The 21,800-nt window shown below is 44.2% G+C and overlaps 3 protein-coding genes across 7 annotated transcripts in view; 2 read left to right on the top strand and 1 right to left on the bottom strand.

The window, feature by feature from the left end:
* The window catches only part of ITSN2 (intersectin 2), a 68,356-nt gene extending 59,791 nt beyond the window's left edge, over window positions 1-8,565 (top strand). For all 4 annotated transcript variants that reach the window (XM_031595923.2, XM_031595925.2, XM_031595924.2 and 1 more), the window contains exons 29-39: window positions 1,423-1,544; window positions 2,036-2,142; window positions 2,252-2,435; window positions 3,247-3,345; window positions 3,516-3,683; window positions 4,540-4,752; window positions 4,953-5,074; window positions 5,604-5,686; window positions 5,826-5,909; window positions 6,195-6,368; window positions 7,202-8,565. In XM_031595923.2, the coding sequence (XP_031451783.2) occupies window positions 1,423-1,544; window positions 2,036-2,142; window positions 2,252-2,435; window positions 3,247-3,345; window positions 3,516-3,683; window positions 4,540-4,752; window positions 4,953-5,074; window positions 5,604-5,686; window positions 5,826-5,909; window positions 6,195-6,368; window positions 7,202-7,359 (1,514 nt within the window). In that variant the 3' untranslated portion in view covers window positions 7,360-8,565. The remainder of the gene's footprint in view (window positions 1-1,422; window positions 1,545-2,035; window positions 2,143-2,251; window positions 2,436-3,246; window positions 3,346-3,515; window positions 3,684-4,539; window positions 4,753-4,952; window positions 5,075-5,603; window positions 5,687-5,825; window positions 5,910-6,194; window positions 6,369-7,201) is intronic.
* A 379-nt stretch (window positions 8,566-8,944) lies between these two features.
* Window positions 8,945-17,496, bottom strand: FAM228B (family with sequence similarity 228 member B). Its single transcript, XM_031595929.2, has 9 exons — window positions 17,077-17,496; window positions 15,570-15,659; window positions 14,023-14,142; window positions 13,097-13,171; window positions 12,308-12,505; window positions 10,297-10,374; window positions 9,811-9,898; window positions 9,593-9,722; window positions 8,945-9,130 (listed from the first exon to the last, which is right to left on the bottom strand). The coding sequence occupies exons 1-9, from the start codon at window positions 17,236-17,238 to the stop codon at window positions 9,088-9,090; spliced, it is 984 nt and encodes a 327-aa protein (XP_031451789.2). The 5' UTR covers window positions 17,239-17,496; the 3' UTR covers window positions 8,945-9,087.
* PFN4 (profilin family member 4) lies at window positions 17,409-21,026 on the top strand. Of its 2 annotated transcripts, none has more exons than XM_031595935.2 (5): window positions 17,409-17,557; window positions 17,687-17,808; window positions 18,182-18,319; window positions 19,059-19,164; window positions 20,541-21,026. In XM_031595935.2, exons 2-5 carry the CDS (start codon window positions 17,692-17,694, stop codon window positions 20,564-20,566), a joined length of 387 nt encoding a protein of 128 aa, XP_031451795.1. In that variant the 5' UTR covers window positions 17,409-17,557; window positions 17,687-17,691; the 3' UTR covers window positions 20,567-21,026. The 2 variants fall into 2 exon arrangements, with proteins under 2 accessions (XP_031451795.1, XP_031451794.1); XM_031595934.2 differs by having other exon boundaries at window positions 17,411-17,557; window positions 20,538-21,026.
* The last annotated feature ends 774 nt before the right edge of the window (window positions 21,027-21,800 follow it).

Raw genomic sequence — 21,800 nt, 5'->3', positions numbered from 1 at the left:
CAGGCAGCAACAGGAGCCTCAGTACTTTGCCATCCCTGTTGCAGGGGCTGCACGTTGCAACAGAAAAAAGAAGCACTTTGTCAAAGCTGAGATCTGAGGTCTAAGTGTGGGCAAACAAAGTACAGGGACTATACAGGCTCTGACTGTCCTAGAATGCAGTGTGTCAGGAACCAGCTGGGTTTAAATCCAGCTATGTACATGAGTGGCACTAGAAAAGAAGCAGCACACATTGACCAAAGTCAGTCTTGATGCAATACCGAACTTCATAGGAATCACACCAGGCTAAAATTTCACTCCTTTTTTTCTTCTAATTTTATTCTCATTATAACTTTGGAAGCAATTAAGGCTCGAAGCAGCATTCTCTGCAGCTGGAAGAGCTGCAATCCCAGAGCTCTTTGTATGAAGTCGTATTTATTTAGTTCTTGTTAGAAAGCTTAAAGTTCAAGATCCTTCTGGATGCACGTAGCAGAACTGAAAAGCCCTCATTTTACATCTGGCTCTTGCCTTTTCTGGTGTAGATTTTATCAAAATTGGATGCAGCTGCATCAAGTGATCAATGTATACTCTTAAATAAACTGTAATTGTTTCTTTTTTTTTTTTCCTTGCTCCCTTGCAGTGCTCTGCTAGCACGTGATGGCCAACAGGTGGATCAGAGTTGCACTTTATGTACTCTCCTTTACCCATCTAAACATATTTACCGCTTTGTTTTTGCCACTTTTCGTTTGGTTACTAAACCTCAAACACTGCAGGTCGTGTTTACTAACACAGATAATGAGGAGAAACAGTGTGAAACTGTAGAGTCTGCATGTTCCTGTAGAGAACTGGATTTGTGTCATTGAATGTTCTCTGTGTCCTCGTGCATGGTTTGGATTATTTGTACTCAGTGCATCAGAATAATTCAATGTATCTCTGGCTCATTTGGTTTCTAAACTAGAAAACAAAACTATGCATCGCAACTTTGCAAATATATCCTGGTGGTTTGTATAATAAATTAATAGCAGAGGCAGATTACTTGAGATACAGGGTCAAGATTAAAGGTGCCATGCTATAAATCAGCACCAGACGTGTTCTAGATGACTTCATCTCACAGCAGACATTGTGTAAGGTAAGAGGAAAACATGGCTTCGAAATCAGTGTTGCAGAAAAGAAGAGACATAGGAAGTTACAGGAAGTCAGGAATCCTTATTCTGCATCACAGCATGGGAAGAAGGAATGAAAAGGTGGCAGACTCAAAACTGCTATAAAGAAAGCAGGGTGCAAACCACAATCAGTTGAAACCCAGTGCTGCTGTAGACAGGGGCTTTAAAAGGAAGTGCTTATGTATAGTGTGACCCTCGGACTGCCATATGTTGATGTAACTTTGTGAATTCATCACATCTGAAGGCTTGAGTGGTATCTGAACTACTGGCTTGCTTCTTGTAGGGTGTGCTGATCTCCAAAGCCTCGATACCATGCAGCCAATGGAAAGGAAGAGGCAGGGCTACATCCACGAACTCATTCAGACGGAAGAAAGGTATATGGATGATCTTCAGCTTGTCCTGGAGGTGAGATGCTTTCATGTGGAAGTCTTTGGAAAAACACCACCTTTGTCCTTAAGAATAATAGCAGTGAAGAGATGCTTAAGAATCGTGAAATGCTAGAGGAAGACAGGAGGTTGTGTGAGTACCTCCCTTTCCTCTTGAATCATAGAATGGCCTGGGTTGAAAAGGACCACAGTGATCATCTAGTTTCAACCCCACTGCTGTGTGTAGGGTCACCAACCAGCAGACCAGGCTGCCCAGAGCCACATCCAGCCTGGCCTTGAATGCCTCCAGGGATGGGGCATCCACAGCCTCCTTGGCAACCTGTTCCAGTGCCTCACCACGCTCTGTGTGAAATGTTACGTTATATGGTTGTTCAGCAACCTAAAAAATTATGTGAAAAACAAAGCAAAATCTGACCTAACAACCCAAAGCAAAAATGACCTAACTAAGGGGAGAGCTTTTTTCTCCAAAGAGAAAACCTTTGCTCACCTTTCTGATTTTTTTGATTGCAGGTTTTTCAAAAGCCAATGGCTGATTCAGGTTGTCTCACAGAAGGGGAAATGGGGCTGATCTTTGTTAACTGGAAGGAACTCATCATGTCAAATACCAAGTTACTGAAGTGAGTACTTGAGCTTTCGTCTCGCGTTTTTGTGTATGTGCTGTGTATGCAATGTGTGCAGTCAGGACAGCTGAATGCAAGGCTGGAAGGTAATTTATTTTCTCTTTAGAGCCTTGCGAGTGCGTAAGAAAACGGGAGGAGAAAAAATGCCGGTACAGATGATTGGGGACATCTTGGCAGCAGAGCTGTCACACATGCAGGCCTACATTCGGTTCTGCAGCTGCCAGCTTAACGGGGCTTCATTGCTGCAACAGAAAACTGATGAAGAAGCTGATTTCAAGGACTACTTAAAGGTATCTCGTTCTTGGTACCTTCACCTTTCCCCACTGACAGGAGCCTTTCTGACCAGCATCGACCAGATCAGAATAACCCAGAGGAGTAAATCTTGCAAAAATAAGACAAGGGTATTCCAAGGAGTGGAGGTTTATATGCTTCTTCAGCAAGTACTTTACACTGTTTCCCGTTCTGTTCCTCATTACTTTGGTGTAATGGTTAACCTCAGGAAGCTACAGAGCCAGTGTCTGCACCTTCCCTAAATCCACGTGGTCAAAAGGGGGTGGAGTCTGTGGAGTTAAAATAAGAAAGCTGTGCTGAATGTGCTGTGCAATGTGCAAACCGGTGGGGCATGAGGTTGCAGTAGGGGCTGGGCCTTCAGTTGCGCATTGTGAGCATCACAGGCAGTTGCAGAAAGAAATAGGAGATCGTTGCTGTATTGCAGCTGATGCTGTGCCTTTGAAGCCATGAAAGGAGAAATGCCAGAACTGTTGACATCAGGCATTTGCTTCTTTCATTGTTTTGTTTTTGTTTTTTTTTTCAATCTGAGTGGAGCATATTATGTCAGAATAAAAGCTAGAATGGTTTTGTATGTTCAGACTCTGCATGGGCAATGATGCTACAGCTCTGTGCTGGCAAAGCATCTGGGCACAATGACAGCGCTGACTTTCCTGTTTGTTCTAGATACAAGTGGACTGTATTGTTTGCTAGCCTAAAAGTCTGAGATTTCTTGGAAAGCCTGAAAAAAATTAAATCTGATCAGACCCTTTTCAGTGCAGCGAAGCAGCTGTTTCTTGATGAGTAATACGATGTCTCTGGATTGCACTGTAGAAACTCGCTTTGGATCCTCGCTGCAAAGGAATGCCCCTCTCCAGTTTCCTTCTGAAACCCATGCAAAGAATAACGCGCTATCCTCTGCTTATAAAGAGTGTGAGTACCCTGAGTGAAGTCTTGTACGAGAATACTTTTGATTTTATTCTCTATAGCAAAAGAAAGAAAACCTTATCTCTTTATGTGGATTTCTGGAGGAGTGTGGAGAACTATTTCCCGTGCTTACCTCCATTTTTGTCTTGGTTTCTCCTCATTTTGTTTTGCATCAGATTCTAGAGAATACTCCAGAAAATCACCCAGATCACAGTAACCTCAAGCTTGCCTTGGAGCGTGCAGAAGAGCTGTGTTCTCAGGTTAATGAAGGGGTGCGTGAGAAAGAGAACTCGGACCGCCTGGAATGGATACAGTCCCACGTGCAGTGTGAAGGCCTTGCTGAGGTAGCTGCACTGCAGTGCTCTCTGGTAGAGGCTGTGTCAGTTTGTTTTGGGAAGGCCAGAGCAGGGTAGTCCCTTTCTCTGGAGATACTTAAGACCTGCCTGGATTCTTGTGAATCCTTCTGCAGGGAAGCTGCTTTAGCAGGGGGTCAGACTAGAGGAGCTCCAGAGGTCCCTTCCAACCGCTGCAGTTCTGTGATTCAGAGAAATGAGAGTGTTTGCCCATATCCCGTACTGGGATGTGATCCACTGCTGATCTCTTGGCAGAGATGTTGCTCACAGCCACAATATGATGAGCCCCGATTGTTCAAGCGTTATTTTGGCAGTGGGGAATCTCCGTTTACCAGTGTATAATTAATACCATTCAAACAGTTAAACAAACAGAAGTAACTCCCAACCCCGAACTTCTGCTTGTGCTGCCTTTGAGCTAAATCAGGTGTACTCTTTGGGATAGTCTTCAAAATGAAGTGTGGTGCCAGTTTTCACTGACTGTGTAAGGAGCCAGGGTTGGACAGAGAACAGTGCCCAGCGGGTCTGTCCTGGTGCCATTGTTTTCTTGTGCATTCATATGAGGTGACCTGACTGCAGACTTCAAGGACTCTTCTTAAACACAACTTCTGGACAGCAGAAAGGCAACCATGACCCGAGCATTTATTGTTTGTAAGCAGATTTAACCTGCTTACAGCTGGGAATAGTGCTGACACCATGACAGATCATGAGACAGCTTCCCTCCTCTTCAGTGGTAACTCTATATTCACTAAGAAAAAAGGATTTTGAGCAGTTTGAGCAATTTCTGTTGTGAAGAGGGTATAATGCCTGCATTCACTTGCTGCTGCTCATGGATTTTTGTCTCTCCTAGCAACCCGTATTCAATTCCCTCACAAACTGCTTGGGACCACGGAAGCTCCTGCACAGTGGCAAGCTGTACAAGGCAAAGAGCAGCAAGGAACTGTATGGCTTCCTGTTCAACGACTTCCTGCTGCTTACCTACATGGTCAAACAGTTTGTCTCTTCTGGCTCTGATAAACTGTTCAGCCCCAAGTCCAACTCCCAGTTCAAAATGTACAAAATGGTGAGTTCAGGAGGTGTCCCATGGTCCGGAGTTTTTCTTTCAGTCCTTTGTTGCCTCCTTTACATGCTGATCTGATTGTTCTTCTTGTATCCTTCAACTTTCAAATACGCAGCAGAAAAATCATGTACTTAAATATCCTTGTAGAGTTTCAGCTTAATGTTGGGGTGATGATGCCACAGCAATGTTTGCTTTTCTTTCAGCCTGTTTTCCTTAATGAAGTCCTAGTGAAATTGCCCACGGATCCTTCAAGTGATGAGCCAGTTTTCCACATATCACACATTGACAGAGTTTACACACTTAAAACTGACAACATCAATGAGCGGTGAGTAGAGCAAATGTGAATTTGAGGTTAACCTTTCTGAATGTGGCTGGGGGCTGTGTTCCTGGTGAGCAGGACAAGGCTTAGCTTCCCCATCAGGACGTAAACTCCTCTGACTCTTGTATGAATTACAAGCTTTCTTTCACTTTGATCTGCTTGTAGGGTAGCTCTTGAAGTTGAATACAGCATTGCATCTACTGCTCCCAGATGCTGTAGTTGCACAGAAGAATAGTTTAGGACTGCCAAGTCCTGCATCCCATAGGATTTTTCCCCAGTCCTGGTCAGCCTTTCATGTGACCCTGCAATTTGTAATAAAACAGACATTTCAATTTCATTTATTTAGGCTCATATGGAAGCGTGCCATAAGAATTAATGTGAAACCTCTGCAGCTTTATTCCCTAAGCGAACTTGACTTGTGATGCTTCTGAAATCCAGTACATAAAAAATGGCAAAAAAGGATGGGGCAGAATCGCTGTTGATGAGGGATTTCCTGCCTATGGTACAACTCTTATGTTGGGATTGCTCTTTGCAGCACTGCCTGGGTCCAGAAAATCAAAGCAGCGTCCGAGCAGTACATTGAAACTGAGAAGAAGAAACGTGAAAAAGCATATCAAGGTACTGAGTTCTGCCTTCTTCCCTCACTCACCCAGACAGCAGCGTGTTCTGAAGGACACTGCACATTTCTGGGGGGATCTCTCTTCAAAAACTGCCAGTTTTTATGATTGCAGCCAATTTCTGACTTCTTCATTTCCAGCTCGCTCACAGAAGACCTCGGGAATAGGACGTTTGATGGTGCACGTGATTGAAGCAACAGAGCTGAAGGCCTGTAAACCCAATGGTAAGTGATGGAAATAATCTCACATTCCTGTAGGGTTTGGAAAGGATCGTTGAGAGCAGTCTGGCGATTTGGGAAATGTGGTTACAGCTGCAGCTCCTGGACAAATCAGCCATTATGTAGCTTCAGAGGACTGTATGGAGAAACAGCTCTGTGCTGGTATAGGATCTATGGATATGTAACCCCACATCGTCTGGACAGCAGTGTAGATGTGTGTCCAAGCAGCCTGTGGATAGGGAGGGAGGTTTTGGCACTTCTGGGGCGTTTCACTGCTGCTTCTCTGCTTAGGGAAGAGCAACCCGTACTGTGAAATCAGCATGGGCTCTCAGAGCTACACGACGAGGACCATGCAGGACACCTTGAACCCCAAGTGGAACTTTAACTGCCAGTTCTTCATTAAGGATTTGTATCAGGATGTCCTCTGTATCACCATGTTTGACAGGGATCAATTCTCTCCTGACGGTAAGTGTGTGAACATTTGTTTTAGGAAAATAAAGTGTTCTTGTGACTTGAGATGCATGGATTTTCACCGACAGTCTGTAGGTACAATTGCTTTCTGCAAAATGTTGTGTAAAAAGCAGTGCTTCCATACTGAAGAGGCTGAATAGCTGCCCAGAGCCAACAGTCAGATTTGATCCCACTCAGGCTTTTGTGTTAGGAACAGAATAATTTATTGTCAAGCTGGGAGGAAACTGAAAGGAGTTTTTGTCTGTCTTTGTAGGCAGTACCTGAAAATAAAGTACTAGGTTACGTTTACACAGCAATAACTTGATGAGCTTTCTTTTGCTTGGAAACCAAACACTTTTTTACAGTCTGCTTCTGGTAGTTTTTAAAAGGTGAAGTGATACAACAGCCTAAATAAAAGCTGTCTGAGCCAAAGTACTTGATTTTTTTAGGGTCTTTGTAGCAGTGCAGCTGACATGTAAATGGCTGCCATCGCTTAGTTCTGACCTTGAGACTGTCACTTGTCATAAATTTTAGATGTCACAGACAGAACATTTCAAGTGTGATAGTACAGAAACATTAATGCTGGAAGTAACAACTAAATAAGCAAAAGTAGTGCCTGAAATCAAAGTCTGGTGGTAGGAAAATCAAAGTATGGTAGGAAAACTGCGTGATGCTGAAAAACTTCTGCACAGCCCTGAGCTCCCCTGTCTGACATGGAACAGCTTCCCCCTCAGGTGCCGCATGGTGCTTCCCTGCGCAGCACGTAGCACTGCTGATGAACGTTGCGCTTTCAGATTTCCTGAGCTTCGTGTGCTTAATGACATCTCATGCTTGTTTTTGTACAACAGATTTTTTGGGTCGCACTGAAATTCCGGTAGCAAAAATCCGAACAGAACAGGAGAGCAAAGGCCCCACAACCAAGCACTTACTGCTGCATGAAGTGCCGACCGGCGAGGTCTGGGTCCGTTTTGACCTGCAGCTCTTTGACCAGAAAACACTCCTCTGAGAGCACTTCTTTAATTTATGAAGGACAAATGAAACTGACTGATTGAACTTTGGGATAAAACTCCTTGCCCTAAGCTCCTCATTAAGCAAGATACCTGCTGCTTTCCAATTCCCTCAGCCACTGGTTGCATTTAGTTCCTTGCTGCGTTCAAAGCTGTCGTTGATCTATGCAAACACAGACGTTACTGTGTATACAGTACTATAGCTCAGTGCCTTTTTATTACATTGGAATATATTGTTTTTGGATGCCAATGTTTTCATTTTCAGGGCCATAAAAAGTATTAGGTAGAAATGTGGCATCAAAACGTATGTGTATTTTACCACGTAGTCTAACGAGCAGACTGAGGAATGGTTTTAGTTTCACACTGGAATCATTCCGTTTGAAATCTGAAAAGTGATATCCACTGGAATCTTCCTGTCTCAGGACGATAGTTTTAAAGATGAAATGCTGAAGAAGCCTTAGCACTGGAGAGTTCTCCAATCTATTGTATGTTCTTTAAGAATCAAGTGTAGTTCTTCACTTGACTTAGTTCTGCACTGAAATCAGTAACTGCAACTTGATTTTTCTTTTTGCTTCAGTTGGATGAATGGTTCTCTGCTGAGACAATGTCATTGTAAAAAAATAACTAGAAACAATGTTTTAAATACTGTGACTCACAATAATGTGGAAAAATACTTTCCAGCTTTTGGTTTTCCTGAATCTAAGTTATTTGTGTACAGTTCCTTGGTTTTGCAGACCTCCATGTGAATCTTGAAGCTTTGACATTGCCAACATTGTATATAGAGAGTAAAATATAAGTTTATTAATGTAATTTGTCTACAGATGTCTATTGATGCATAGTGACTTTTAAAAAGTATATTTTATTGTACAAGAGAATGTGAAATAATGAGAAAAACTTACTTATGGAATTAAATTCAAGAGAAGTTTGGGAAAAGTTTAAAATGTTTGCTCAGAGGAAGCATTAGCACAGTATTCATCTGCAAGATGAGACTGGCTGCAAGCAAAAACCTCCTTCGGGGCACTAAAACTAGGGCTGATTTAAAGAAGATTGTTGTAAAGGATTTGATACATGGTAACCATCGTACTGCCTCCTTCAGCTGCTTTGTTGAAAAAGCACAGCATGCAATTCTGAACAGCAGGTGCCCTTGTTTTCTGTGGGTGCCGCAATACCTCCCGGTGTCTGACAGTTCCACACTTGACTGCCATCTGTGTACCCTCCTGTTACAGAGCTGAGTCAACCTCTGTTACTTTTAACAGTTTTCGTGGTTCAGTATTTCTAATCCTAAATAAAACTAAATCTTGGCAACGCTTGAGAGATAGTGTTTGTGCTGTGGGAGAGTGCGAGAGAGCTGCTGCTGTTCTCAAGCTTCGACATCAGAGCATTGCAGTCACAGCAATGGGGAGGTGGGGACCACAGCAGAACATGTGTATATGCATCTCTAGGGCACCAGCAGCTCCATGCAGTATTGCAACACCTGAAGCTAAATGCAAGCTATGACATTCCCCCGTCCACTGCTGGAAGTAACAGCAGCAGTATTTCATACATTTCTTTGACAGCTGGGTAACAGTACTGCTGAAGCTCTACTTTAAGACAATGAGTTTATTGCAGTTCTCCAGAAGACCTGGCCCACTGTCACTTGCTTTGGCAGAAGATCTAACGTATGTTTTGCAGACAGTACCTTCTGATGGCTGCACTTGCCACTGCAGTGAGCTGGAGGAGAGGTGACATCATCTGCTCTCACTGTCTTTGTGGTGGTCCACGACTCTCAGCCTTCAAACAGAAATAAAAACTATTGTCAGCCAACCCAAGAGCAAGGCTGCCATCGCCCAGCACAGCTTCCTGCACTAGTTCTTTCCCACGCTGAGTTACTCCAGGAAATGCTTGTCTTTGTGACTGGTTTCCCTTCTAGAACTTGCTGTTAGCCCGTAATTGCTCTAACAGTTATGCTGGACAAAGGCTTGGGCCAGCAAGAGGCATAAAGCACCAGTGCATGGGCTCAGGGGAGTGAGTGAGCCTGCTTCAAGGACATCCGGCTCCCAACTGAGCTTTGATGTTCTTGTCACTGTGGAACAGGACTTCCTTTAACTGTTGTGCACTGCACCAGCAGGCCCAGGGAGCTTTCAAAAGGAGGTGAATCACTGGGAGTGTTTTATCAAATACTTTACAATGCAGCCAAACAAGAGAGGCTTTACCTGATGTAACTGCTCTCTCAGGAAACACAGCAGCTCTTACCTCCTTGTTCGGTGGAGCTCACTAGCAATGTAGGTGTGTGGAACCTTCAGCCACTCGATTGCATCCATGCGCTGCCGGCCCAGGGGAAGCAGGGGCAGTTCCTGCAGCTCTCTGCTAGAGCACGGTCTTCCTGATGGAAGGGAACAGATGCTTGCCAAGGAAGGGGGAGCTTCCCCCAGCATGAAAAGTTTCCAGGGGATACTGATGATTTAACTTACCTGTCTCACACCGCTTGACAATGCCTGTCTCAATAAACTTTTTCTGAACAGCTTTTAACAGAGGATCCTGTAAAGCTGGTATTGAAACCTGTGACAGAGACAATTATTTCAAGCTTAAGCACTTAGACAATTTTATGAGAATGTCTCAAAGACCGAAGTCAGACAAATGTAAACTTCAAGATACAGTTGGTTAGCAGGGAGGAGTATCAACTTCAGTTTTTATGAACAAAAAGATGAGGCACGGACCTGAGTGGCCCCAGTTCTTAGAAATGCTGAGCATCACAACTCCTCCTTCAATACTGTCACTGTCCTCCACATTCAACACTGTCACAAATGATGAGACACAGACAGGGCCAAGGGCTCACAGCACCCAGGAAGGATTTAAAGAACTGGATTTGTGTCTGAGTCCTTCCTACCTGCCTCTCCCACCCAGTACACAAGGTTGTTGTGCATTTGATACGATCTTTACAGCATAAACCACCCCACCTTCCAGCAGTCTGTGCATGTCTTCAGGAATAGTGGGTCATATTCTGATGGGTCATAAGCTTCTAAAGCCACATAGCCCTGTAGGAGAAGTAGATTACATGTAGTGTAACAGGCAAATACATCCATTTTAATTGAATGCAAGCATATATACATTGTAAGTACTTTCATGAAGCATCTAGACATCCAGACTAAAAGGTTAATTATTACTAGGGCAGTTCAGGTAGTGAAAATTCTGTTCAAGGGAACAGGTTTTGACCAAAGAAGGAAAAAAAAAAAGAAAAAGTGACTAAGCCCCACTGGCCTCATTTTTTCCTTTAAATGAAGGTTTTCAGCTTTTCTGTGGACACAGTTTGCCAGGGGTCACAGCAAGGAAGGGATGCAGCCTTTGGCTCTCTGGATCTCTGCCCTATATAATTCTTTTTGGAGGTCAGCAGATGAGAGCTGGAAACATCATGTTTGGAACAGGTCAATAGGACTGCAACATAAGGCCAAACCAAACCAACCAACCAAACCAAAGCCCTGGGATCTACAGGAAGTGTAAGATATCACTGTATTGAAGGCTCTGCAGTGGGCAAGTGAATCAGGCCAGTGGGTCTGTTGCTCCAGACACTCACTGAATACCTGGGCAGCCCCACGGGACCTGAGCTGCTGCTGAAAGCAAACACTGCTCAGGCAGGCCACACAGCAGCTTCTCTCACCTTCTGCAAAACTTTAAGAACTAACGTGCCTTGATTTGCAAAGTTTTAGTGCCACCCATTGGTTAATTACTGTATATCATCCTATTACAGTACTGGGTGAAGCCTCAGTGCTAGGTGCTGTCCCACACCACAAACTCCATTTCATCATGTATGGCTGTGAGATTGGAAAAAAAAAAAAAAGAAAAGAGAAACTCTACGAATTTACATAGAAAGAGGGAATAGACAGATGAAAGAGAAACAAAAAAGTGAGATCTGAGGAACAAAACAAAAAGTCTACAAAGCAGGGAGTGGTGCAAGAGAAAATGGGCAAAGAGAAGGAGGAAAAAAAAGTGCACAAATAGAATTTGGGATGTGAACCAACTCCTAGAAGTGTCTTAAGTTCTGCAAAATGTGTCACATGCTGCCATAATTAATGCAAATATATGCAAATAATGATGCTGTTATTCTGGAGGGCTGCAGCCCACTGAAGCAGGGAGAAAAGGTGGGCGTTGGTCACTGATGGTGCACTTGTTTGGAGTGAAGAACACTCCAGTGCAACAGCCACAGTGTTCAAAGGTCACCCAGCAAAGTCCTGACCCAACACAGGGGTTTGCAAGATGCACTGATGCAGACCCAGATGTGCACAGTACACCTAACAGATGCAAATGCCAGGACTTGGGCTGAAGGACCAATTCAGCCTTTCATCATTAAGTGCAGTTTAAATGCATGAATCTTTCACATCAGACTTTTGAAGAATAGATTGTTTGCTCTCATTTCAACACCACAGCTCCCACAGTGTTCTCATTTATGGATAGGAAGCTTGTTTACAGTCTCATAAATCCACTGTGCAGTAGTTTCCACTGACAACAAAAGACTGCCCTAAATAAAATACTATGCTATTTGTGGTAGATTATCTGACTGCCCTTATTGCTCTTGATATCCAAGTCAGAGATGCAGAAAGTTGAGTTGTGGAATCTCTTAAAGAATTATATGAAATTCAGAGCAACAACAAGAAGCATTTCCTACAGTGACTGCTGGCCTTTGCTTTCACCCGATGGAGCTCTGTTGATGGAACTCACAAATGAAATCCACTGTTTGACCGTTCTCAGAACCCAGTGTGTGCTCAGTGCACTGAGCAAAGCATTTGCTTTTATCTTATGGCAAATTTGAACAACTGGCTGGAATGATGTATGCCACAATCAGAGGTCCTCAGGAAGAGTAAGTTATAAATAAGGCACATTGGAACACCAGGCTGGTCAACTAACAGCAAATAGTAGCCAAGACCCCAGTCTTGTCCACAACTCTTTCCATGGCAGAAATCTGTATCTTGATACCTTCTTTTTACAGTAGTTTAAATAGAGAGAAAGTTGTTCTTCCCTCCTCTTCTGTATTTCTTCCCTCGACTGGCTATCCATTTTGTCCTCAATTTTCCACAGCAGTGGCTCTGAAACATCCTCAAGCCATTTCTTGTATAGGATCTCCTTCTTTCTCAGATTTAAGAAATCGTGGTGCCTCAAATACCTGTCCACCTCCTGTGTGAAAAATGGAAAAATAAGCACACAACACGTCAGCCAAACAATCACCTCAGTGAGTCCATAGATAAAGCTATGCAGCATGGCTGACCTGATCTGACTGGGCAGTGCTGCCCTCCTGGCCAGCCCTCCCTTCTGCTCCTCCCTGTCTCATGTTGGCTCCAAGCCCTTCCTTGCATGGGCTCCAGCAGCCACACTCTGAATTTTTTTAACTGTAGTGGCTGAAAACTGTTCTTTTTTTTTTTTTTTTTTCCCACCAGGCTATTGGGAAAAGGATTTTCTTCCTCCAACAGTGGCAGTCTGCTGGATTGGGTCAGTCCTGCTGTCCATTATTCACAGTCTCACCACCATCCATCTCATCCACAGAACAAAAGTTAGGTGCAAACAGGCACTCAGTAACTGAAGAGAGAAAACTGTGAAATTCACATTTAGGGTTGCCAGTTCAGTCCTGTCCTCAGAAAGGATATATTTCTGAATTTAGTTTTCCAAGCATATAGACAATTGACATTTTATCATAATTCATCGATGGAGATAAAGGCTTTTATGTACAGAAAACCAACAGCAAGCAAGAGAAAAGAGATCATTTCTTACTCTTACGAAGTAATTTTCTCTGTCTAAGATGGACTGAGCAGAAGCGATGATGTCTCTGCTTTCATCAGGAGCCACCTGGCAAAACAGCAAGAAAACATATGAAGTAAAAGTAGGAGTTACAGCAGCAGTCAGAATTATCTTAGATCAGAATAGTTACTTGTGCTGGAATTTAAGGCATGTTACACTCTAACACAGCTGGCAGAACAGCGTAGATCTCTGTGCTCTGAATAGATACATTAAATTCAAGTCATGTTTTGGAAGAACAAAAGCTCATGTTCATTGTGGTCAGCCCATACACCTCCTTGCATGCTCCTCACTGGGTCTGCACCACCACTTGATCCAGGCCACTTGCTCAAGTGTGTCCAAAACAAACAAGAAACCCAAACTCTTTGAAAGGGTAGATAACTGCAGGACAAGGGGAAATGGTTTTAAGTTGAGGGAGAGAAGCTTTAGGTTGAATGTCAGGGGGGAAATTCTTTCCAGAGAGAGTGGTGAGGTGCTGGAACAGCTGCCCAGAGAGGCTGTGGATGCCCCGTCCATCCCTGGAGGTGTTCAAGGCCAGGGTGGATGGGGCCCTGGGCAGCCTGGGCTGGTATGAAATGTGGAGGTTGTTGGCCCTGCATGTGGCAGGGGGTTGGAGATTCATGATTCTTGAGGTCCCTTTCAACCAGGCCATTCTGTGATTCTGTGATTCTGTGAAAACCAAATAAACCCAAATATTTAGGTTTAATGTGAAAACTTTTTGAATGTCATGGAACTCAATAAAGCTACCTCAAAGTGCTCAATAAAACCCACCAGATTCATATTTTCAGTTATTTGTTCTCCTCTCCAATGACAAACATAACTCAGACCTACAGAACTTTGCAAAGAACCATCTTTTATTCCTCCCTTCATCCCTTCCATTCTACTCCACTCCTCCATCATACCTTCATGCGATAGAAGTCCTTCTGTATCAGCCAGTATCTGCTAGTATTTGTCTTCCCAGAGAATCTACTGCAGTCAAAAGTATTTGCTGTGTTGCTCCTTGCTGGTGCTGTGAGGCACCTCTGGATAAATTAAAAAAAAAAAAAAAGGAAAAGGTCTGCATGAAAAATGTCTACCTGCTTTATAAAGATCAGGTTCTCATGTAGGTTCCACAGTCAGGCTACAAACTGGGATACAAGAAGTTCACCTAAGATCCTCATACCATGCTGCCTTGCAAACCTCGTTCTGCCAGGGCAGGAATAACAACAAAACATCACTTAAGCAGTTCTCTGCAGTACTTCAGGAGAGAACATTTCACACACACGAAACAGAAGCACTGGAGATAGGGATATCCCAACCTAGAGCAATGATTTTAATGGTGAGGGCACTCTTCAAATAAATATACATACAGGTTCAATTCTACATAGCCATAGTGGAAGTGGCTCTTGTGGTACTGGACCACTACTTACTGGGTCAGCAAGTGACCCTATTCATGCATACATAAGACAAACTGCAACATCATTGCAGCACTGCGTTTATTGATGCTTCCACCAGCACTAATGTTTGGGGTTACTCTGGAAGACTTGCACAGTACTTGGATTCTAGACAGCCCAACCTACAACAAATGGACAGAGCACAGCAGAGCACATGACTCTTCCCTTAATACACATATATTCTGTCAGAAGAAGGGTGGCCAGCAAGGACAGGGAGGTGACTGTCCCCCTCTATTCTGCTCTTGTGAGGCCCCATCTGCAGTACTGTGTCCAGGTCTGGAGCCCCCAGTACAAAAAAGACAGGGAGCTGTTGGAGAGGGTCCAGAGGAGAGCCACAAAGACGATCAGGGGACTGGAGCACCTCCCCTATGAGGACAGGCTGAGGGAGCTGGGCTTGTTCAGCCTGGAGAAAAGAAGGCTGTGGGGTGACCTCATTGCAGCCTTTCAGTACCTAAAGGGAGCCTACAAACAGGAGGGGAATCAACTCTTTGAAAGGGTAGATAACTGCAGGACAAGGGGAAATGGTTTTAAGTTGAAGGACGGAAGATTTAGGTTGGATGTCAGGGGAAGTTCTTTACAGGGAGAATGGTGACATGCTGGAACAGGCTGCTTAGAGAGGTTGTTCAAGGCCAGGTTGGATGGGGCCCTGGACAGCCTGGTCTAGTATTAAATGTGGAGGTTGGTGGCCCTGTGTGTGGCAGGGGGGTTGGAGCTTCATGATCATTGAGGTTCCTTCAAACCCTGGCCATTCTGTGATTCTGTGATTCTGTGATACACATCCCTGAGCATTCATAGGGTGGAGACAAAACCACAGGGATGTTTCTGCTCAATGGGATGCCTGATGATCTCAAGGGCTGGGCAGGGAAGGCAAGTCTGTGGGTACCAGCTGCCAGTGCCAAGAAGGAAACACAGCTGAAGCCAAATGCCCTGGGTTCTCAGCTATACACGAGTTTCATGTTTCATTTTCATTCTTTGGATCAGAATTCACAGCTGAAGGAATGCAGAGAGTTGCTCACCTGGCACAGCTTGTGCTGACAGAGTTCTGCTGCAGGCAGTGGACCTGGAGAGGTCTCTGAGCTGTGTGCAGTATGCATTGCTGAGGGAGGCTGCAAGAAGCATTAAAACATTCCAAACCATATGAAACTGTTCGGTATACACCAAAAAGCTAGTTGTCCTGCAATGCCAGACAAACACGCAACAAAGCTCTGTAGGAATTCTAACTGCTGCCAAACAGACCAAAAGTGGTTTTGTATCACTGTAAGTGAAAGGGAGGGAGACAAAGTATCACGTGTAGAGGCAGATAGTCTGGCACTACCTGTCTGTTCTTATCTCCATAATAAATGGATGGTAATTTTGTTTCAAAGAACAAAGTGATCCACAAATTACTCCAGAATGCTTCCAGCTTTGAAAACATTTCAGGTTCTGCCTCGTGACTTTTACTTCTTTCCTTTGTGACTTTTTCAATTACATAAAAGTTACCTTCAAGTAACCACTACATTCCACAACAGGGATAGCTGCGTTTCAGTGGTTTTTAAAGCCAGTTCTAAGAGATGAAACTTACACTAAAGTACTGAGATCAAGCCAGGAAATGCCATCTCCTCCCTTATACGTGCACCAGTATGTTTCATAGAATCATAGTATCACCAAGGTTGGAAAAGACCTCTAAGATCATCCAGTCCAACCATCCACCTATCACCAATATTTTCCACTAATCTAATAAATTTCCTCTTGCATCAGGAGTTCTGCTCAGTAGAGCAGAGCATTCTTCCCTCTGCTGAAATACGTGGTACCTCCCCAAACACGTGGTTTTGCAGAAACATTGAGAAGGCAGATTAATCATTTCTGTGGCAGAAAGTAAATTCCCTTATAGGTGAGGCTCTGTCCTCTCAAAAGCCCATTCTGACAAAAGCCTTGAAGAGAAGCTACCCTGAAAGCTCACAAACAGTCATAGAACAAGCAAGGTTGGAACAAAACCCTCAAGATCAACTCCAGCCACAACGCACTTGATACACGTTATAAAAACCACACGTCTGCTTGTTAGCAATGCACTGAATTTTGTTGACCGTGTAAAGGAAGACAGAGAATTAAGAATTCAAATTACTGCCTGACACACAACTGCTTTTTATTCCTGTTGGATATGGTAAAGTAAGATTATCTGTTGTTTGGGTGTACAGATCAAATCCTCACACAGAAGAGGGTTTGCTAGTTAAAAGTCTGCCGTGTTCATGTTTTTTTTTCTTTTTTTTTTCCCTTAGAAGAGAAACACTTGATACTGAGAAAACTTTTATGTATTAAAACGGAATGAGGACTTTAAAACCCTGTGAAATTCTCAGAAAGGCTTTCCTCCCAAACCTTCTATTGAAGGACCCAGCGACGGCCGCTCCGGGGGCCGCTCCGGGTACCTCAGCGCCGCCTCAGCTGCAGTAGAGCCAGGGCAGCAAAAATGGCGCTACCCCCTTCATCCTCATCACACCACCCATATCGTATGTCCTTCCGCCTGAGAAAATAGTCCCTTCCCACTACCTCCAGCCTCTCGGAAGAAGAGGGAACCCCCTCAGGACAGCGATTCGGCTCCCTATCCGCAGGGCAGGCACCCAGCAGCAGCCTCCCCGGCCCGAGGGGGCGAGGCGAGAAGAAGAGCGGCCAGATCCCTCCGCGCCCGCCGCCAGCGCTCCAGCAGCCCATAGCAACGCGAACGCCCGGTGCTCCGTCAGGGCGGACCTTTCCACCAATCAGAATGGGAGCGCCTTGGCGAGTGAGCCAATCGGGAGCCGAGCACGGCCCGCCTCTCGGGTGGCCGCGCTGTGGGCAGCGCAGTGCGGCGCTGGGGGCGCGGTTGCCATGGCGACGCCTCGCGGGGCTGCGGTTGTGGGCACGGGGCGGCTCCTGCGGCTGTGAAAAACAGAACCGAGAAATGCTATAAAAATTAACTTTTAGGGGGGTTTTACAGCCTTTCTGGCAAAGGGGACCGTTCTACTGCCGGTCTATTCTGCCGCTCTCTTAGGTTTGGGATTTTTGTTGTCTTACTTTGAGGGTTAGCGTTAATTGTGTCGAAATTCCTAAATTCCCCATTGGTTTCCAGTTTAAAAGAGGACGAACATTTAAACATTTATACACCTGTTCCTTCTCGCAGAACAAATGATCCAGCTTCAGGCTTTGCTGAATGAAAGCCTCGTCAGAACAAAGCACGTGGAGAACGCAGCCGCGATCGGCATCAACGAAAGGGAAATCCGCGCTTCCACCCCTGGCTTCTACGTAAGAGATGGGAGCCGCGGGGTGACGGCGGCGGGAGGAGCGCTGGGAGCGCGGAGCTCAAAGCGGCGGTGCGGCGGGGAGCTGCGCCGTGCTTGGCGAGCACGAGTGTGTCTGAGCATCTTCTGGCACCCAGATGTGCTTTCCTAATCTCTAAGACCGCTAACAAACGGTTTTTACAAGGGGACGTACAGTTCCCATTGGGATGCTCAGAAGAATGTGTTCAGAAGACTTGCTGATATAACCCTAGGGGTTGAGATAACGTAGTTTTAGGTAAACTATCAAAGAAAGCGGGTGAGTAAACCGTGAGTAAAGAGCAGTTCATCATTGTGAAGACATATTTTCAGTCCGTAACACTGTGCTGTTATGCACACAGGTGCCACCAGAGAACGCCATAAACCTCATCTATGCCTTCTACAAGAACTTGCTGCAAGTTAGAAAGGAAGGACTCTACTTCAAGCAGAAGCACTATAAGTGTGTTAGAGCAGATGAGCATTCCATCTATCTTAAAAATGTATGTTGACAGCTGTGGCAGTCCTGAGAAGTTTGGAAGCCTCCTACTTCCTTCTTTTACTGTCTGGTTGCATTAGGATGAATGCTTTCATGCGTTTCTTTCCTTCTTTCTCTTGGTATCACTTTCCCAGCAGGTTGGGGAAACTTATTCACATTGCTGTGCAATAATACATTAAAGGTGCTTACAGCAGAGCAGGGCTGGTCTCTTCTCACCGGTGACAGGTGAGACAGGACAAGGGGAAATGGCCTTAAGTTGCACCAGGGTAAGTTTAGGCTGGATATCAGGAAACACTTCTTTACAGAAGGGTTGTTAAGCACTGCAATGGGCTGCCCAGGGAGGTGGTTGAGTCACCACCCCTGGATGTGTTTAAAATCCATTTGGATGTGGTGCTCAGGGACATGATTTAGCAGAGGGCTGTTAGAGTTAGAGTAGGATGGTTGGGTTGTGGTTGGACTCGATGATCTTTAAGGTCTTTTCCAACCTGAGCGATTCTATGATTCTATGATTTCATTGGAAGCAACAATGGGCAATACAATATGGGACCTGAGTGACTTTAATAAGCAGCAGTCTTCAAAACATGCACAGCTATTGTTCTGACTGCATCCTTTCTTAGGATTTCAGAGTATTTGTTTTTTTTTCCCCTCAAGTATACTGGCAAAGGGAATGTCTGTGTGTAGCCTAAATTGAAAGGCAGTATGTATGTGTATGCATCTAACTTCGTCCCACTTGTATTATCTAGGCAGATGGAGGCCTCATAGTGGTGAAGACAAAAGCTTTCATTCTGATTGCTACATACAGAGTGGGCATGTATCCCAGTGTTTGTGTGGAAGCTGTGGAGAAACTCGGTAAGACAAACACATGTACTTGTGTGCTTGCACATCAGTGGTTCATTGACTGGCTCTGCTCTTGCAAACAACTTCAAAAATTTATCTGATGTACTATCAAATCCTGAAAATCTTGGCAGCTTGAATACAGCCATGTGTTACTGCCTTCCAGACATCCCACCATGATTGAAAGCTTCCATGGGTATGAACAGGTTGCAGAACTCTTGCATTGGCCTTTGTGGCACAAGTTTTTTGTTGTTACCCTTAAACACAATGGAACCCAACAGTTACATTTCCTTGACCTCATGCAACTAATGCTGAGCTGTGTCTTAACGCACATCCTATGAGCATCATCTTCCATGCTCTGATTCACATTCCACTTCTTCAGAGACCCATGAGCTTCCCCAAGAGCTTCAGACTTTCCTTCTATGCCTATATGAATCTGATGACATCATTAAGCTGCTTCCTCTCATGTTTTGTTTCACAGTTACAAAGCACCTCTTCTCTAACAAAAGTGCCCCTTTCCTTTCCTCTTCTGCCAAAGTTCCCTTTGTGGGACTCCTCAGTTCTCTCTCAGGTTTGGTGTTTCAAAGACTTAGGGTTAAAATCTCACACTTTGTTCCCCATTTGAGAATAAGGCAAAATGTAGCCCTCTGCAGACAAGGTGTCCTCATCTCAGATGTAGTTTTCTCCGTGTGTGGAGGTGCTGGCAAGGATTATGCCAGGGAGATAAATAACAGATACACATCCTATTGCTGTAGTGTGTGGCTGACTATCATTTTATCACATCATCCAGATGGACTGAATGCCAAAGAGCAGATCCCAGAGTAGCCCTGATTTTCACCATGGAAACAGAGATATTTCTATACCTATGAGTATGCTCATTTCATTGCATAGGAATGAAATTCCAAATCTATTGTGCTCAGCATTGTTCCTTCTCTAGGTGCCTACATGTAAGTGGAATTAATCTGTGTTTTGGGGCATAAGCTGTTTAGTGTGAAATGAGCTGTAAGACTGACAGTAATAAATTCTTCATCAAACTTTCATTACATGTTTCCAGAGCCAGATTTCCTGCAGTTTTGACAATGTGAGTTTATTCTTTCCCTTCAGGATGATTTCTTTGTGAAAACAAAGTGGCATTAGTTTTACTTGCATCTTATTTTTGCAAATGATTTAGGTATAAAGTGATCAGTTTATTCTGTAGAACAGATAATACCACATGAATATAAGCATTAGGATTTGTGCTGTGCAATTAGGAATACTGCTGTCTGTTCTTGCAATTAAAGCCCGAGGTGGACTTGAGCTTGAAAAAAGCATCTCGATTACAGCAGTTCTGTGTGTGATTTTCATTATTGTTGATTTTTTAAAAAAATTATTTCCCTGTGTTTTTATAGCAGATTACTTAAGAGAGAAGGGTAGCTGAATCAGCAGAAAATTCGAACTCCATCAAGTTCAGAAGGACTGTTCACCAGCAAAACAAGTACAGAAGTCTGACATATTATCCAATTCCAGCAAGTACCTGCTATTTTACTGCATTCCAGTGCAGAGTGAAGGCTCTTTCCTTCTGTTTTTCTCTCAAGAACTCCTGATGGTTCACAGCTCCCAAGAGGACTGCCCTCTGCGTGTATCATCCAAGTTTCTGAACAGAATTTAGAGTGATGCCCACGGGATTTGGTTTAAGATGCTTTCCTTAGTCTTTTGTATGTTGTCTTTTAGTTTGTTCTCAGATAAGAAGGTTATGAATTTTCCCGTGCAAAATAACTTAACTCATAGCATTTCTCTATGGCATCACAGACCTAGGAGGCTAAGGAAATTGCCGCATTAACAGATTTTCAGATTGCTCTGTACACCTTTGAATATTAAAAATAAAACACATCTTCACATGTCTGTCTGCACTGTCACTGACTGCTATGGAATATACTTCAATCTGCAGTGGATTGTGAAGTTCTGTGAAGACTTGGGAGGAGGGACAACGTTGCTACCAGGCTGTAGAATCGTTCAGGTGGAAACTGTAGAATTGTTCAGGTGGAAAGGACAACTAAGATCATCTAGTCCAACTGCAACCCATTCCACCATGTCCCTCAGTGCCACATCTCCACAGTTCCTGAACTGTGCAGAAGACCACTGAGGCTCTGGCTATATCACCAGGTGAAGAACAGGCTGAAGAAAACCAGGTCCTGTGATCCTCTCATCTGCAGAAGCAAATAAGCTATAGCTCTTGAAGTCATGTGAAAATAAACACATGTGGATAGTGATACGACAAGGGGGAATGGTTTTAAACTGAGACAGGGGAGGTTTAGGTTGGATATTAGGAGGAAGTTTTTCACTCAGAGGGTGGTGAGGCACTGGAACAGGTTGCCCAAGGAGGTTGTGGATGCCCCATCCCTGCAGGCATTCAAGGCCAGGCTGGATGTGGCTCTGGGCAGCCTGGTCTGCTGGTTGACAACCCTGCACGTAGCAGGGGGTTGAAACTAGATGAGCACTGTGGTCCTTTTTAACACAGGCCATTCTATGATTCTATGATTCAAACAAATTTTTTGCTATATTTGTTTCTAAATTTTTTTAGTTTCAAAGTGTCCAAGTCCCAAAATATTAAAATCAATATGAAAAGAAATGCACAGAAGAACCCCACACACAGACAGACATGAAAAATGATA

The sequence above is a fragment of the Phasianus colchicus genome, chromosome 2 (assembly GCF_987193195.1).
Source record: "Phasianus colchicus chromosome 2, bPhaCol1.hap1.1, whole genome shotgun sequence".
In the NCBI taxonomy this organism is placed as follows: Eukaryota; Metazoa; Chordata; class Aves; order Galliformes; family Phasianidae; genus Phasianus; species Phasianus colchicus.
The sequence above is the reverse complement of the archived record's forward strand: the minus strand, read 5'-3'. Positions and strand labels throughout refer to the sequence as shown.